This window comes from Leopardus geoffroyi, chromosome D2 (genome assembly GCF_018350155.1).
Source record: "Leopardus geoffroyi isolate Oge1 chromosome D2, O.geoffroyi_Oge1_pat1.0, whole genome shotgun sequence".
Classification (NCBI taxonomy): Eukaryota; Metazoa; Chordata; class Mammalia; order Carnivora; family Felidae; genus Leopardus; species Leopardus geoffroyi.
In genome coordinates, this window is record NC_059334.1 from 22,029,123 (window position 1) to 22,042,207 (window position 13,085).

The following is a 13,085-nucleotide window of genomic DNA, read 5'->3' on the forward strand; positions in this document are numbered from 1 at the left end:
ATTTGAGAATTGTTCATCAGGGATATTGGGCTGAAGTCTCCTTCTTTGTGGGGTCTCTGTCTGGTTTGGGAATCAAGGTAATGCTGGCTTCATAGAATGAGTCAGAAAGTTTTCCTTCTGTTTTTATTTTTTAGACAGCTTGAGAAGGATAGTTATTAACTCTGTTTTAAATGGTAGAATTCCTCTGGAAAGCCATATGACCCAGGACTCTTATTTGTTGGGAGATTTTTGATAACTGATTCAATTTCTTCACTAGTTATGGGTCTGTTCAAATTTTCTATTTCTTCCCATTTGAATTTTTGTAGTATGTGGGTGTCTAGGAATGTTTCCATTTCTTCCAAGTTGTCCAGTTTGTTGGCATATAAGTTTTCATAGTATTCTCTGATAATTGCTTGTATTTCTGAGGGATTGGTTATAGTAAGTCCATTTTCATTTGTGATTTTTATCTATTTGGGTCCTCTTTTCTTTTTGAGAAATCTTGCTAGGGGGTTATCAACTTTGTTTACTTTTTCCAAAAACCAACTCTGAGTTTCATTGATCTGTTCTACTGGTTTTTTGGATACTATATTGTTTATTTCTGCTCTGATCTTTATTGTTTCTCTTCTTCTGGTGGCCTTGCGGTTTCTTTGTTGTTCTGCTTGGAGTTCCTTTAGGTGTGCTGTTAGATTTTGTATTTGAGATTTTTCTTGTTTCTTGAGATAGGCCTGGATTGCAATGCATTTTCCTCTTAGGACTGCCTTTGCTGCATTCCAAAGGGTTTGGACTGTTGAACTGTTTTGCTTTCATTTGTTTCTGCATATTTTTTAAATTCTTCCTTAATTGCCTTGTTGACTCATTCATTCTTTAGTAGGATGTTCTTTAACCTCCATGCATTTGGAGGTTTTCCAAACTTTTTCCTGTGGTTGATTTCAAGTTTCATAGCATGGTGATCTGGAAATGTGAATGATATGATCTCAATTCTTTTATATCTATTGAGGGCAGTTTTGTGACCCAGAATGTGATCTATCTTGGAGAATGTTCCACATTCACTCAAGAAGAATTCTGCTGCTTTAGGATGAAAAGCTCTGAATATATCCGTCAAGCCCATCTGGTCAAGTGTATTATTTGGGGCCATTGTTTCTTTCTTTCTTTCTTTTTTTAATCTTCATTTATTTTTGAGAGACAGACAGAGTGTGAGCAGGGGAGGAGCAGAGAGAGAGGGAGACACAGAATCCGAAGCAGGCTCCAGGCCCTGAGCTATCAGCACAGAGCCCAATGTGGAGCTCAAACTCACAAACCGTGAGATCATGACCTGAGCTGAAGTCAGACGCTGAACTGACTGAGCCACCCAGGCGCCCCTCAAGGCCATTGTTTCTTTATTCATTTTCTATCTAGATGATCTGTTCATTGTTGTAAGTGGAGTATTAAAGTCCCCTGCAATTACCACATTCTTACTAATAAGATTGCTTATGTTTATTGTTTTATATATTTGGGTGCTTCCGAATTCGATGCATAGACATTTGTAATTGTTAGCTCTTCTTGATGGATACACCCTGTAATTATGATATAATGCCCTTCTTTATCTCTTGTTACAGCCTTTAGTTTAAAATCTAGTTTGTCTAGGTATGGCTACTCCAGGTTTCTTTTGACTTCCAGTAGCATGGTAGATGGTTCTCCATCCCCTCACTTTCAATCTGAAGGTATTCTCATGTCTAAAATGGGTCTCTTGAAGACAGAAAATAGGTCTTGGTTTTTTTTTAATCCATTATGATACCCTTTGTCTTTTGATTGGAGCATTTTAGTCCATTTACATTCAGTGTTATTATTGAAAGATATGGATTTAGAGTCATTGTGTTATCTGTAGGTTTCATGTTTGTAGTTATGTCTCTAGTAATTTGTGGTCTTTGCATCATTCCACTTACAGAGTTCCCCTTAGGATCTCTTGTAGGGCTGTTTTAGTGGTGATGAACTCCTTCAGTTTTTGTCTGGGAAAACCTTTCTCTCTCCTTCTATTCTGAATGACAGGCTTGTTGGATAAAGGATTCTTGGCTGCATATTTTTCCTATTCAGCACATTGAATATTTCATGCTACTCTCTTCCGGCCTGCCAAGTTTCAGTAGATAGGTCTTCTACTACCCTTATGTGTCTACCCTTGTAGGTTAAGACCCATTTGTCCCTAGCTGCTTTCAGAATGTTCTCTTTATCTTTGTATTTTTCCAGTTTCACTATGATGTGTCATGCAGAAGATCGATTCCTGTTACGTCTGAAGGGAGTTCTCTGTGCCTCCTGGATTTCAACGTCTGTTTCCTTCCCCAGATTGGGGAAGTTCTCAGCTATGATTTGTTAAGTACACCTTCTGCCCCTTTCTCTCTTCTTCTTCTTCTGGAACTCCCATGATACAAATATTATTATGTTTCATGGAATCACTTAGTTCTCTAATTCTCCCCTCGTAGTCCAGAATTTTTTTCTCTTTTTCTCAGCTTCATCTTTTTCCATAATTCTATCTTCTTTTTCACTTATTCTCCCCTCTGCGTCTTCAATCCTCACTGTCACCAGTGACAATCCTCTGTCAATCCTGTCACCACCTCTAGTTTATTTTGCACCTCATTTACAACATTTTTTAATTCATTATGACTATTTTTTTGTTCCTTGATCTCTGCAGCAACAGATTCTTTGCTGTCTTCTATGCTTTTTTAAAGGCCAGTGATTAATATTATGACTATTATTCTAAATTCTTGCTCAGATATATTGTTTAAGTCTGTTTTGAGCAATTCTCTAGCTGTCATTTCTTCTTGGAATTTCTTTTGAGGAGAATTCTTCTGTTTTGTCATTTTCACTAGTTTTCTGTCTCTTATGTGTTTTAAAAGTTTGTTATATGTCCTGCACCTGAGAGCTCTGCTATATTAAAGAGTGGTCATACACTGTCCAGGGCCTGGCCCTTCAGGAGGTGTTTTTTGGAGTGTGTTACTTGCTCTCTGTTTTTGTGACTCTGGTTGCTTTATCACCCTACTCATAGTTTGTTTTGGACTCTCCACCAGGTGTGTTTTGATTTGTTCATTGAAGTAGCCCTCTGTTTCCTTCTCAGGTGCACATCCTCCACTTATCATTTTTAGCCATGACACAATAGATGTCAGTTGCATTTATACAGCAGCTTTACAGACTGTTCTCAATGGATTTTCCTTCTCTGCTGAGCTTCAAAGTTTCTAAGATCTTGGCAGCTAGGAAGTGAAAGGCAGAGGGAGGGAGTGCAGGGCAGGAGTGGCATCTGGGTGTGTGCCCACTGGGGAGGCCACCTGAGGAACCCAGGATCACCATGTTCCTTATTTTGGGGGGTGGTGTATGAAATACTTTCACTTGATTGCAAAAATTAGAATTTCCTATGGTAGCATCTCTAGCACTTTCTCAAAACTCCCTTCTTCCTTTCCATCCTTAAAATCTCTTGATCCCCTTGCCTCTATTTCTGAAAATTTTACTGTAAAGTTCTCAAACATACAAAAGTGGATAATGGAATAATTATCTCGTAATTTAGGCAATCAACATACTGCCCATCTTGTTTTCTCTACACTCACACCCACTTCCTCACCCTCCCCCATAAATTATTTTAAAGCAAACCTCAAATACCCTATCATTGCATTTGTAAATATTTTATTTATGTATTTCTAAAAGGTCTGCTCTAAAAGATGCATCTAAAAGATGCAGACCTTTTAGAAATGCTACTTTTATTTACAGAAAAGAAATAGGCCAAATATATTATATACATCAATAAGAAGAAGGAAAAAAATAGCAAAGGAAAAGTAGAGGGATTTAGAAACCCCATAATTCAGGACTCAGGTAAGAGTTAGCCCACCTCAAACCCACATCTTCTGCTGCTTCAAGGTCTTCCCTTTTCCAGCCATACTCTGGGGCCCGCTGGCAACCCTGTCACCGTCCTGATGGCTCTGCCGAGTCAGCCTTTGGACTCATATTTAAGTGGAAAGCTCTGCCAGGTGCATAATCTGCCTAAAGCCCTGGAGAATCTTCCCCATATGGATTTCTGTTTCTGTGGCCTTCCCCGGCACCTTCCTTCCAGAGTCCTGACATTTCTCAGGGATCTGGGGCCCAAGTTCTCAGGGAAATAGCCACTGACAAGGATAAAAACCTGAAAGAAAAAAAAAGGCAATAGCCACAATACCATTATCATAGCTGGAAAAGAAATTAACAGCACATCTTTCATACCAACTAACCAGGGAGTGTTCATTTCCCCTTTGATTCAGGCACCTTGGTCTCTTGCACATATGCATACACATAGGTCAGGGGCCTCGGTAAATAAAGTTCACAGGTTTTCCTTCTTTCCAGTCTGAACCACCCCCAACCTGTTTTGCTACTATACTCTAGACAACATCCCAAAAATTTTGTAGCAGCTGCCAATGACCATGGCTCTAGAATCCCTTGTCTGTGAGGCCTGCCTCACAATCATATGTCCACTTTGTCCCCACATTTCTTTTCCATCAAGAGATCACATGTCCTAGAGCCAGATGACTTGGCCTTGCCACTTAACAGCTTGATTCACCCCAAGTTCATTAAACATGTGTCTTAGTTTATAGTCCAACAAAAGGGAACACTATACAGGGCAGCCTGTCTAGTCTAGACTGGCTTCCAACAAGTCAGGGGAAAATGAGCACCCTGCAGGGCTCCTCAGCCCCCCTCATGATGCGTCTGCTTCTGCGGAATAAAGTCCTGGCCTCCTGTCTTGGCTGCAGGATAGGGTGGTGGGGAGAGAAGGTAAAGGCAGAGTTGAGTGGAAAAGACACGTGGTGCCTTAGAACCCGCGTGCTCAGGCTCCTGAGGTGAGTATGCTGGGTCTAAGCAACAGTCTTGTACTTGACACGTGGGATGCTTCCCACAAGAGCAGATGCCTCACAGCCTTGAGACTCCTGAGGGACTCTCACCCATCTTTTGTCCTCTGCTGAGTCCAGACCCCAGCCTGCTCTCAAGCCTGCAGCTGGGCTTGGCGTTTGGGGTCCCCCAAATAAATGACTTTCCCCACTGTCACCACTGCCTTTGCAATAGGACACACACACAGCAGAGGCTGGAGCCTCCTCTGATTGCCCCCTATCCCCATCCCTCCGTGCTCCCAGCCAGAGGTGCCCTACAACTGCCTCAACAGGCTCACAAGAGCCGACTGTCACATTTCCAGGAATTCTGTCAGCTGGCTGTTAAACATAGACACTATTAAAAATTAAAGTATACAAATTTATAATTTAAAAGACTGTATTGAAGCAGTTAATAAATACTGAAAATATCTTATATCCAAAGCTGAGAAAACCAGAGTTGGGCCAGACTTGAACTCACAGGACACCTGCTAGTGTACTGGCTCCCTTAAACCTGAGGCTTGCTGCCCAGCACTGCAGTGACTAATAGGAACAGTCAGTTCCCAAAGTTGAAGATCCCCCAAGAGCGGCTCACCACCACCCCAGCAACACACACACCAGGAAAGGGGGGAGGAGAAAGGTAGGTCAATTAGGCTGAACTTGAATTTTAGGAGTGGCCTTTTATTTTATTTTTTTGTTTATTTATTTTGAGAGAGAGAGACAGAGACTGAGAAAGAATCCCAAGCAGGCTCCATGCTCAGCATGAAGCCCAACGCAGGGCTGGAACCCATGAAGCATGAGATCACGGCCTGACCCGAAGTCAAGAGTTGGACGCTCAACCGACTGAGCCACCCAGGCGCCCCTAGGAGTGGCCTTTTAAAGGAATAAAGAGCACAAACAGAAATCCACAAAAGATGTAAGTATCAAGTTTGTTGTTTTAAATTCCAGATATTGTATTTTTTTGTCTCTAGAAATTCAATTTGGTTATATTTTGTATTTTTCATTTTTCTCATCATGCTCATGCTTTCTTCTGCCTTCCTAAACACATGGAGAAGGTTCTCATATTCCTGTCTACTAATTCTATTGTCCATTTCACTTCTGAGTCTGGCTTTTCCTTTTTAAAATGAAAAAAAAAATTAAGTAATTACTAAGATCTCTTTTGGGGACAGTTATCTTGAAAGTTACACTAAACCATTTATAGAGTACCAGAAAATATGATCTTCAGAAAAAGCTCTAAATGTATTTAGTTCAATAGCATTCAATGTACTGTGGAATTAGGGATGATACCAGAAAACTTCAAAGGGCAAGAATTCAATCTCTCGTGTCAACATAAACATTAGACACAAAATATAATCTATCACACACTGACTTCTTCCTCTATTTCCAAAGAGAATATTAAAAACGTTTGGGCCTGGATTAGACATTAGTGACTGAATACAATTGCATTTTCACAAAATTTTTAATACTCAAATGTTAAAAACAAAACCCCAGATTTATGTAGTTTTATTTACCTAAACACAAAGTTTCTATCAAAACTGTTTCAATTTCAGATGCAGCAGGTGGGCATACCGCCTCTAAAAGATATCAGAAGAAAAAAAAGCACACATGTAGCTTAAACTTTACTTACTTGTTGTTAAAGCACTTTGTTTAAATCCTGTTTTCATCAAACTCTACCTAAAATAAGAATGGCTATCCCCATTATACAGATTCAAAAAATGAAGCTTGCAAATGAAGCCAGGACTTGAATTCCAAGGTCCTGGGTAACTCCTCAGGTAACATTTTTTGCTAAGACCTAGCTGCCAGGAGTACAGAGGTCTTCATCAAAGGGCTAACCAAATTAAAAACTCTTTCATTAACTAATAGTTAACACGGAATCTGGCTTAAGCCAGAGTGAGTCAGAAATTACTCGATTCATTTAGCACTTGTATACAGAAAAAGGCCTAGATTCAAAGTCTGCCCTCAGAAGACTGTACTGCACCTGGGTTCTTGAAAACTAGACTCCTAATTAGGACTATGCTCCTAAGGCAGGATTCTGCTCACTACTGCGCTTTCCCCCATTGGATGCTAGGGGCTCACAAAAATGCAACTGACAAATGATACTGCCCCCAAATGGTGAAAAGTCAACCCCAAACACCCATTCTAAGTTTCTTCCCAAATGAATGGCTGTGGGGCTAATCTGTATCTTGTTGTGTGAAGGACAACACTAGAGGCTCCCGTCTTCATCTTCTCATGTTAGTAAGGCAGATAATGGTATTTCACAGGTGAGGGACTGGAGTTCCAGAGTGGTTAAGTAACTGGCCCAGTTAAAGAGCTGGTACTCAAACCTGGAATGGATTCTGGAGCCGTGCTTCCTAAAAAAGTAAAAGAGTAGAAGAGTAAATCACAAGAGACTTTAAGAATAAGCTCGCAAATATACCAGATGTAATATCCAAAGCCTCAATGTGTGTGCATGTGGGTGTCTATATATGTATGAATCTACACACAATATAGACACACATATATATATTTGTGTAACATTTTGGGAATGAGTGTCACTTTTCATAATTTCCTAGGTTTATGGTTTTAAATTGAAATATAACAGTTATGGAGCAGTGCACACAAATCATAAGTATACAGCTCAGCGAATTTTCAGAAAAACTCAATACATCTAGGTAACCAGCACCCCATTTAAGAGACAGAACAGTCCTAGCTCCTTTTGTGTCCTGTCCTTAAGTTTACTTTCTAGGGGTGCCTGGGTGGCTCAGTGTTGGACTCTTGGCTTTGGCTCAGGTCATGATCTCACGGTTCATGAGTGCATGCCTCCTGTTGGGCTCTGCGCTGACAACGTGGAGCCTGCTTGGGATTCTCGCTCTCTTCCTCTCTCTGTCACTCCCCTGGTGGTGCGCTCTCTCTCTCAAAATAAATAAACTTTAAAAAGAGTTTTTTTTTTTTTTCAACGTTTATTTATTTTGGGGACAGAGAGAGACAGAGCATGAACGGGGGAGGGGCAGAGAGAGAGGGAGACACAGAATCGGAAACAGGCTCCAGGCTCCGAGCCATCAGCCCAGAGCCCGACGCGGGGCTCGAACTCACGGACCGCGAGATCGTGACCTGGCTGAAGTCGGACGCTTAACCGACTGCGCCACCCAGGCGCCCCTAAAAAGAGTTTTAAAAAAAGTCTACTTTCCAAGGCAGACTTTAGTATCTAGAATCAAAGTTAGACGTCCATCAGAATCAACAGGGAAACAATGTTCATTTTCTGACTCAAAGACCAGAAACAAAGAGACAGGTTTTAAGGCTCAATAGGTACATTTTAAAAAATTATCTTTATTTAGGTTTCTGATTCAGCACATGTATCAAAGACTAATCAACATAAAGAAGTAAATAAGACATTAATTGGAAGTCTTACAGCTCTCTAAACTCTGACCAAGTATGTCAAGATTGCCACTATCACCAGAACTCCAACCTAGTCAAGTTGTAAACAAGCTATCATGAACAACATACAGTGTGCACGGAGATGCAGAGGCAAAAGACAATGCTAGCACTTGGCTCTCCTCTCTTCCTTGTTGATGTCTTTCTATTTGACAGTCCGCTTTTGTTTTCCATGCTAAGTTCCAAATGAAGTCCAAAGGCTCAGGGTCAACCTGATCAAACACTCTTCCGGAGGAATGCATTCTCAAACTGTTGTGCCTGCAACTTTGTTTTTGCCAGGATGAAGTTCAGATCGAGATGTACAGTACAATCTCGATGACGGTGCAGACCAAGTCAAGAACTAAAGTTGAGCAGTAACTCGAGTTAAGGCATGAATGCACACACACACACGTGCACACACACAGCACCCACGTGATCATGAATGCAGGATTCCTTCCACTGCCTAATGAGAGATAACCAGAGCTTGGCAGTTAACTGTAACTGCTGAGCATTCTGGAAGATGCTCCTCATTTTATGCTAACAGGTGTGTGTGTATGTTTTTAAAAAAATAGAAAAAAGAAAACAAGAAAAAAAAAAAACAAAAAAGAAACTAAAAACCCCTTAATCTCTTACAATGGCTCTTGAGCATGGAACTCATGTAGCAGCGTCAATGGCTGGTTCTTTAATAAATTTGGAAATAAAAGGTTGTTTCACTATGTATTTCTTTGGTAGTTATCACTACAAAGTTTTCAGTGTTGGTTACCTATAAGACAAGTACTAGACAGAAGATCAAGTTACACAGAAATGACTCTTCTGTACTGGTAAGATAAAAATATTGCGTTCTCGAAGCACAGTTACTATGCTTTTTCTTGCCTTATTGAGCATCCTCTATAAGCAAGGCTTCGTGCAGGAAAAGTTCATGTCTACCTAACAAAGGGCGATACATACTCTATTTTCCTACAATTGAACAGTTAACAAAAATTCACATTATCAATTATCTCTGGTCAAATCAGTTAGAAGCCAATTACAAAGGGACAGCAGCACTTGGTGTCAAAGCCACATTCTGGTCACACATTCATTCCATGGTTGTGGTATCTCAGGAGCTCAGAATTTAAAACTCCTTTCAATTAACAAAGGAGCAAGTTAAATTAAACCTTAAATACTTCCACCCTCTGCCAAATTTCTAGAATTCTGTCCAGAATGCCAGCATGCTTGATGAGAGAAAGCAGTTCAGAGCCCAGAGAGGTGTCAGGTATTACAGAAGTTAATTTGGTTTTGTATAGAAGGCATGGTAGTCTGGCAACAGAGTACTTATCCTATTAGCAGCACAGTGGTAGCCAAGGGTCTCTGTCAGCAAGACAGGAAAAGGAAGTTACTGAAGCTACTGCTGTTCCCGCCTGCCTTCATGATGGCTACGGATTTTACAAAGGCCTTCGGGGCATCAGTCCAGGGTTACCCTGGGTGAGTGAGCAACAGGAATGGCAGGAACCATATTTAGCCCCAAAGAGAAGAGCCTGAGGTAAGGCAGCTTCCCATGGGTGAGGGGACTCCTGCCTCTACGGGCTTGGGGTCTGAATTTTATGGGTCCCTCATGGCTAAACAATCACTAAGAAATGGCCCTAGCATGTGTACCGCCCATGCGGGACAGGCTCTACGTGGGGTCAAAAACCCTTTAGAAGTACACAAAACAGCATAAATTCAAAATAGTAGTGTTTGTTCTCTCAATTCTGAATGTCTGCAGGGAGAGGCAACAAGATTTATGTTGAAAAGTGCTGTTTGAAGGAGCTGTGGTCTATATTGAAAGGAACTGACTAGTCCAGGGGCACCAGCACTACAGTTCTGCAAAGTCTGAATATCAAGAACCTGTTTCTAAAAGGCATTTGTCAGGAACGGTCTGCTCACGCCAAGTGCTTTCTGTTCACCACATGGCAATGTCTGGACTAGTGTGCTTTCAGGAGGTAACTCAATGGACAGGAAGCAGAGGAAACTCGTTGCTTTATGGACGTTCCGATGGGAGTGCAAGCTGCTATTCAACAGCATTGAATTCTATCATCTCAAGCAAGACTCTTGTAAACACAGACCACGCTTTTCCTAGGAGAAAAACCAAGAACTGTACCATGAAGGCAAACCTTGTTTGCCCCTTCTCAGAATTCCTCGGAATGGCAATGTACCGGGAGGGACAGCGGGCTGTTGGTGAGATCCCCGGGTTTGATATGACCTCGTCTGATCGAATTAAAAACCTAAAGCCTCAATAATTAATTGCCGAACTTCTTCCCCATATTTGAGAACTGCACTATGATTATGCATATTACGTACACGTTATAAATAACATTTATATAGACCAACTGGGGAGTGAAGTTCTCAGTTCAGGGGTGGAAGCAGGAAGAGGTGAAAAATCCTACTGTTGCTTTTACTCTCAAGTTCTTAAAATGCTAGTCAAACACTATTATCCAACAAGACTTGTTTCATTCTGTAATTCTTAAATATGCATTCGAAGGCAAAAATGGAAGTTTCTATACTGTACACTATTAAATATCTACAATGTCACGGTTCCTTATTTTTAGGAGTGTGTTCAATAAAGAGCTAGCTATTAGAGATGGTTGTCACAAAACAGGGACTCTTAAAAATTACTGATAAATTAATTTTCAGTTCTCTGATTATATCCAACAGATACACATTCTCATCATAAAATATACATTCTCTAGTAAGTTATTTTCATCCACAGCATATATAAATATGCAAACACAAGTGGTAAAAATCACTTTACTACCAAAGTACAAAACAGTAACTGCTGAAAAGCAAAAAATAAAGATGTTGCAAGTATTAAGAAAAGAGTGACTCACAGTGTTCCACTTCAAAGTGAAACCAAACAATTTATTTGTGCTGAATGAATGGAAATAATGTATTCAGAGTATTCTTTGTACACTGCACTTGCTTATACTGGGCGATGTAAGCGGTCATCAATGCTAATGTGCTACTTTCTTCTACAACTCTTCTCTTTTCTGCCAAGCAATAAAGTATTCTGTGGCCATTATGCCAAGATATTCCTATAATGTTCATTTCAAATAGTATTTTCTAATATTTTGCACCTTTAAAATATTTGTTCAAACTCTATTTTAGGGGAACACAAAGAATGGAAAGGTAAACAGCTGTTTTTGTTACAATCACATTGCCCTCTGCAGCAGAAATCAAATAGCATGTTCTAACCAGCCATCAAAACCACTGGTTGGTAGGACAACATTTATCGACTCATGTTAGAGGGGCCCGGTCTGGGTAGATTAACACTAAAGATAAGGAAAGAATCACACCTTAATCTACAATAATTATCCATCCCACATGTGGAAAAGGTACAGCCACGTGATCCATCACTTCGGCCTGTTTTACAAGAGAACGGATGTTGACGTATACTGAAAAAAACCTATAAAAAGTGTATCTGTAAAAAGCTCTATTAAAGAGTTTATGGTCTTGGGCACTGATCCATCTAACTTTCCATTCTACACCGAAAGCTAGATTTTCAAAGGTCTGAATTGTAGTGCTGAATTACTGGGATGTTTGGTAAACACCATTATAATGGGGGTTAGGGGTGGGATTAACAGCTCAGTAATTTTCTGCAAATTTATGAAAACAAATATAAAAAAGATATCCCTTTTTATTTTACAAACCTAAAAGCCAGGAAAATGAAGCTCTGGGGCCAAGCAAAAATTGCACGCTGCTTCTGAATTACCAAATATTGACTAGCAGATGCTCCAGCCAGGGAATGGACGTACATGTAGATTCAAGTAAAACACTGATGGAAAAAGTCGTCTGTTTAGTGTTGTAGACCCACAACACTGGCTGCGTTTCCGACAAACACTTACAACACAATTAATAGTGAAGCCTAGATAACCTCAGTGCAAATAAGTCAGATCCAAATATGCCAGGGAAGGAAGCCTTTGGCGTCGAGGAGACGGCTCCACTGTACGAGTCCCAACGTGAGATGCAGACCAAGCACATGCATTAAGGCTGGGAGGAGGGGTGCCCCGGATGTTGTGAAGGGGCGGGTTGCGAGGTGGCTGCCGAGGGGGCCGCGGGCTGCATGGGCGGCGGAGGTGGAGGTGGAGGGGGCTGCACTGGGGTCTGTGTGTTGGGAGACGGAGGAGGCGTAGGCCGTTTGAATTTGTCAGGACTGTTGCTTCTCCGTGGTGAAGGCCTCTGTAGACAGGACAGAACAACAGGAGGTCAATCTGGGTCCAGACAGCTCATTTCTAACACAGCCTGACAAGCAGGAGCTAGTGAAAAAGGGGAGCAACAAAGACCAGAAACTAGGGATTTCCTAGTCTATCCCTACTGGTTTCTGAACTACTGATGAAAACAAGGTGGAGTTTGCATCTACACTCACGAAAAAGCTATACATAATTACTATGAAACTTGCATTGACCAAACAATTGGACTTGGGCCCTTCCAGGAGACAGCCCTAGAATTAAAAAACAGCTGTCTCATTCTCCACTTAAATCTTTTCTGTCCATTGTATGTCCCCAAGTTCCTTCCATCACTCAAAGTAAGTTTTCAACCTCCTATGAGCTACAGCTCAACCAAATGTTTCTGCTTTTACATAAAGCCATCAAACCAATAAAAACAACTTCAGAAATACCTTACTGCTTTTCCAGAATAAAAGTCTTCTTTTAAAGATTCCCTTACTGGACATACCCTCACATCTCTCCTATTCTCAAACCATTAGCTACATTTCCAACTGCTCTATTAGTCAACTAAATAACCAGGTCTAAAGAAAAAACTCCCTAGTGAAGTCTGAACCAAATGCACTTAAGGTTCCTTCTAATCCCAGGAGAGAAAATTCTGAGTGAAACTAGAAACAAGGCTAATTTCAGA

General features: G+C 40.8%; 1 protein-coding gene across 1 annotated transcript in view; it reads right to left on the reverse strand.

Moving 5' to 3' along the window:
• Positions 1-8,115: 8,115 nt before the first annotated feature.
• The window catches only part of CCDC6 (coiled-coil domain containing 6), a 110,765-nt gene continuing 105,795 nt past the window's right edge, over positions 8,116-13,085 (reverse strand). Inside the window, exon 9 of the mRNA XM_045437473.1 lies at positions 8,116-12,410. Coding sequence (XP_045293429.1) covers positions 12,216-12,410 — 195 coding nt within the window. The 3' untranslated portion in view covers positions 8,116-12,215. The remainder of the gene's footprint in view (positions 12,411-13,085) is intronic.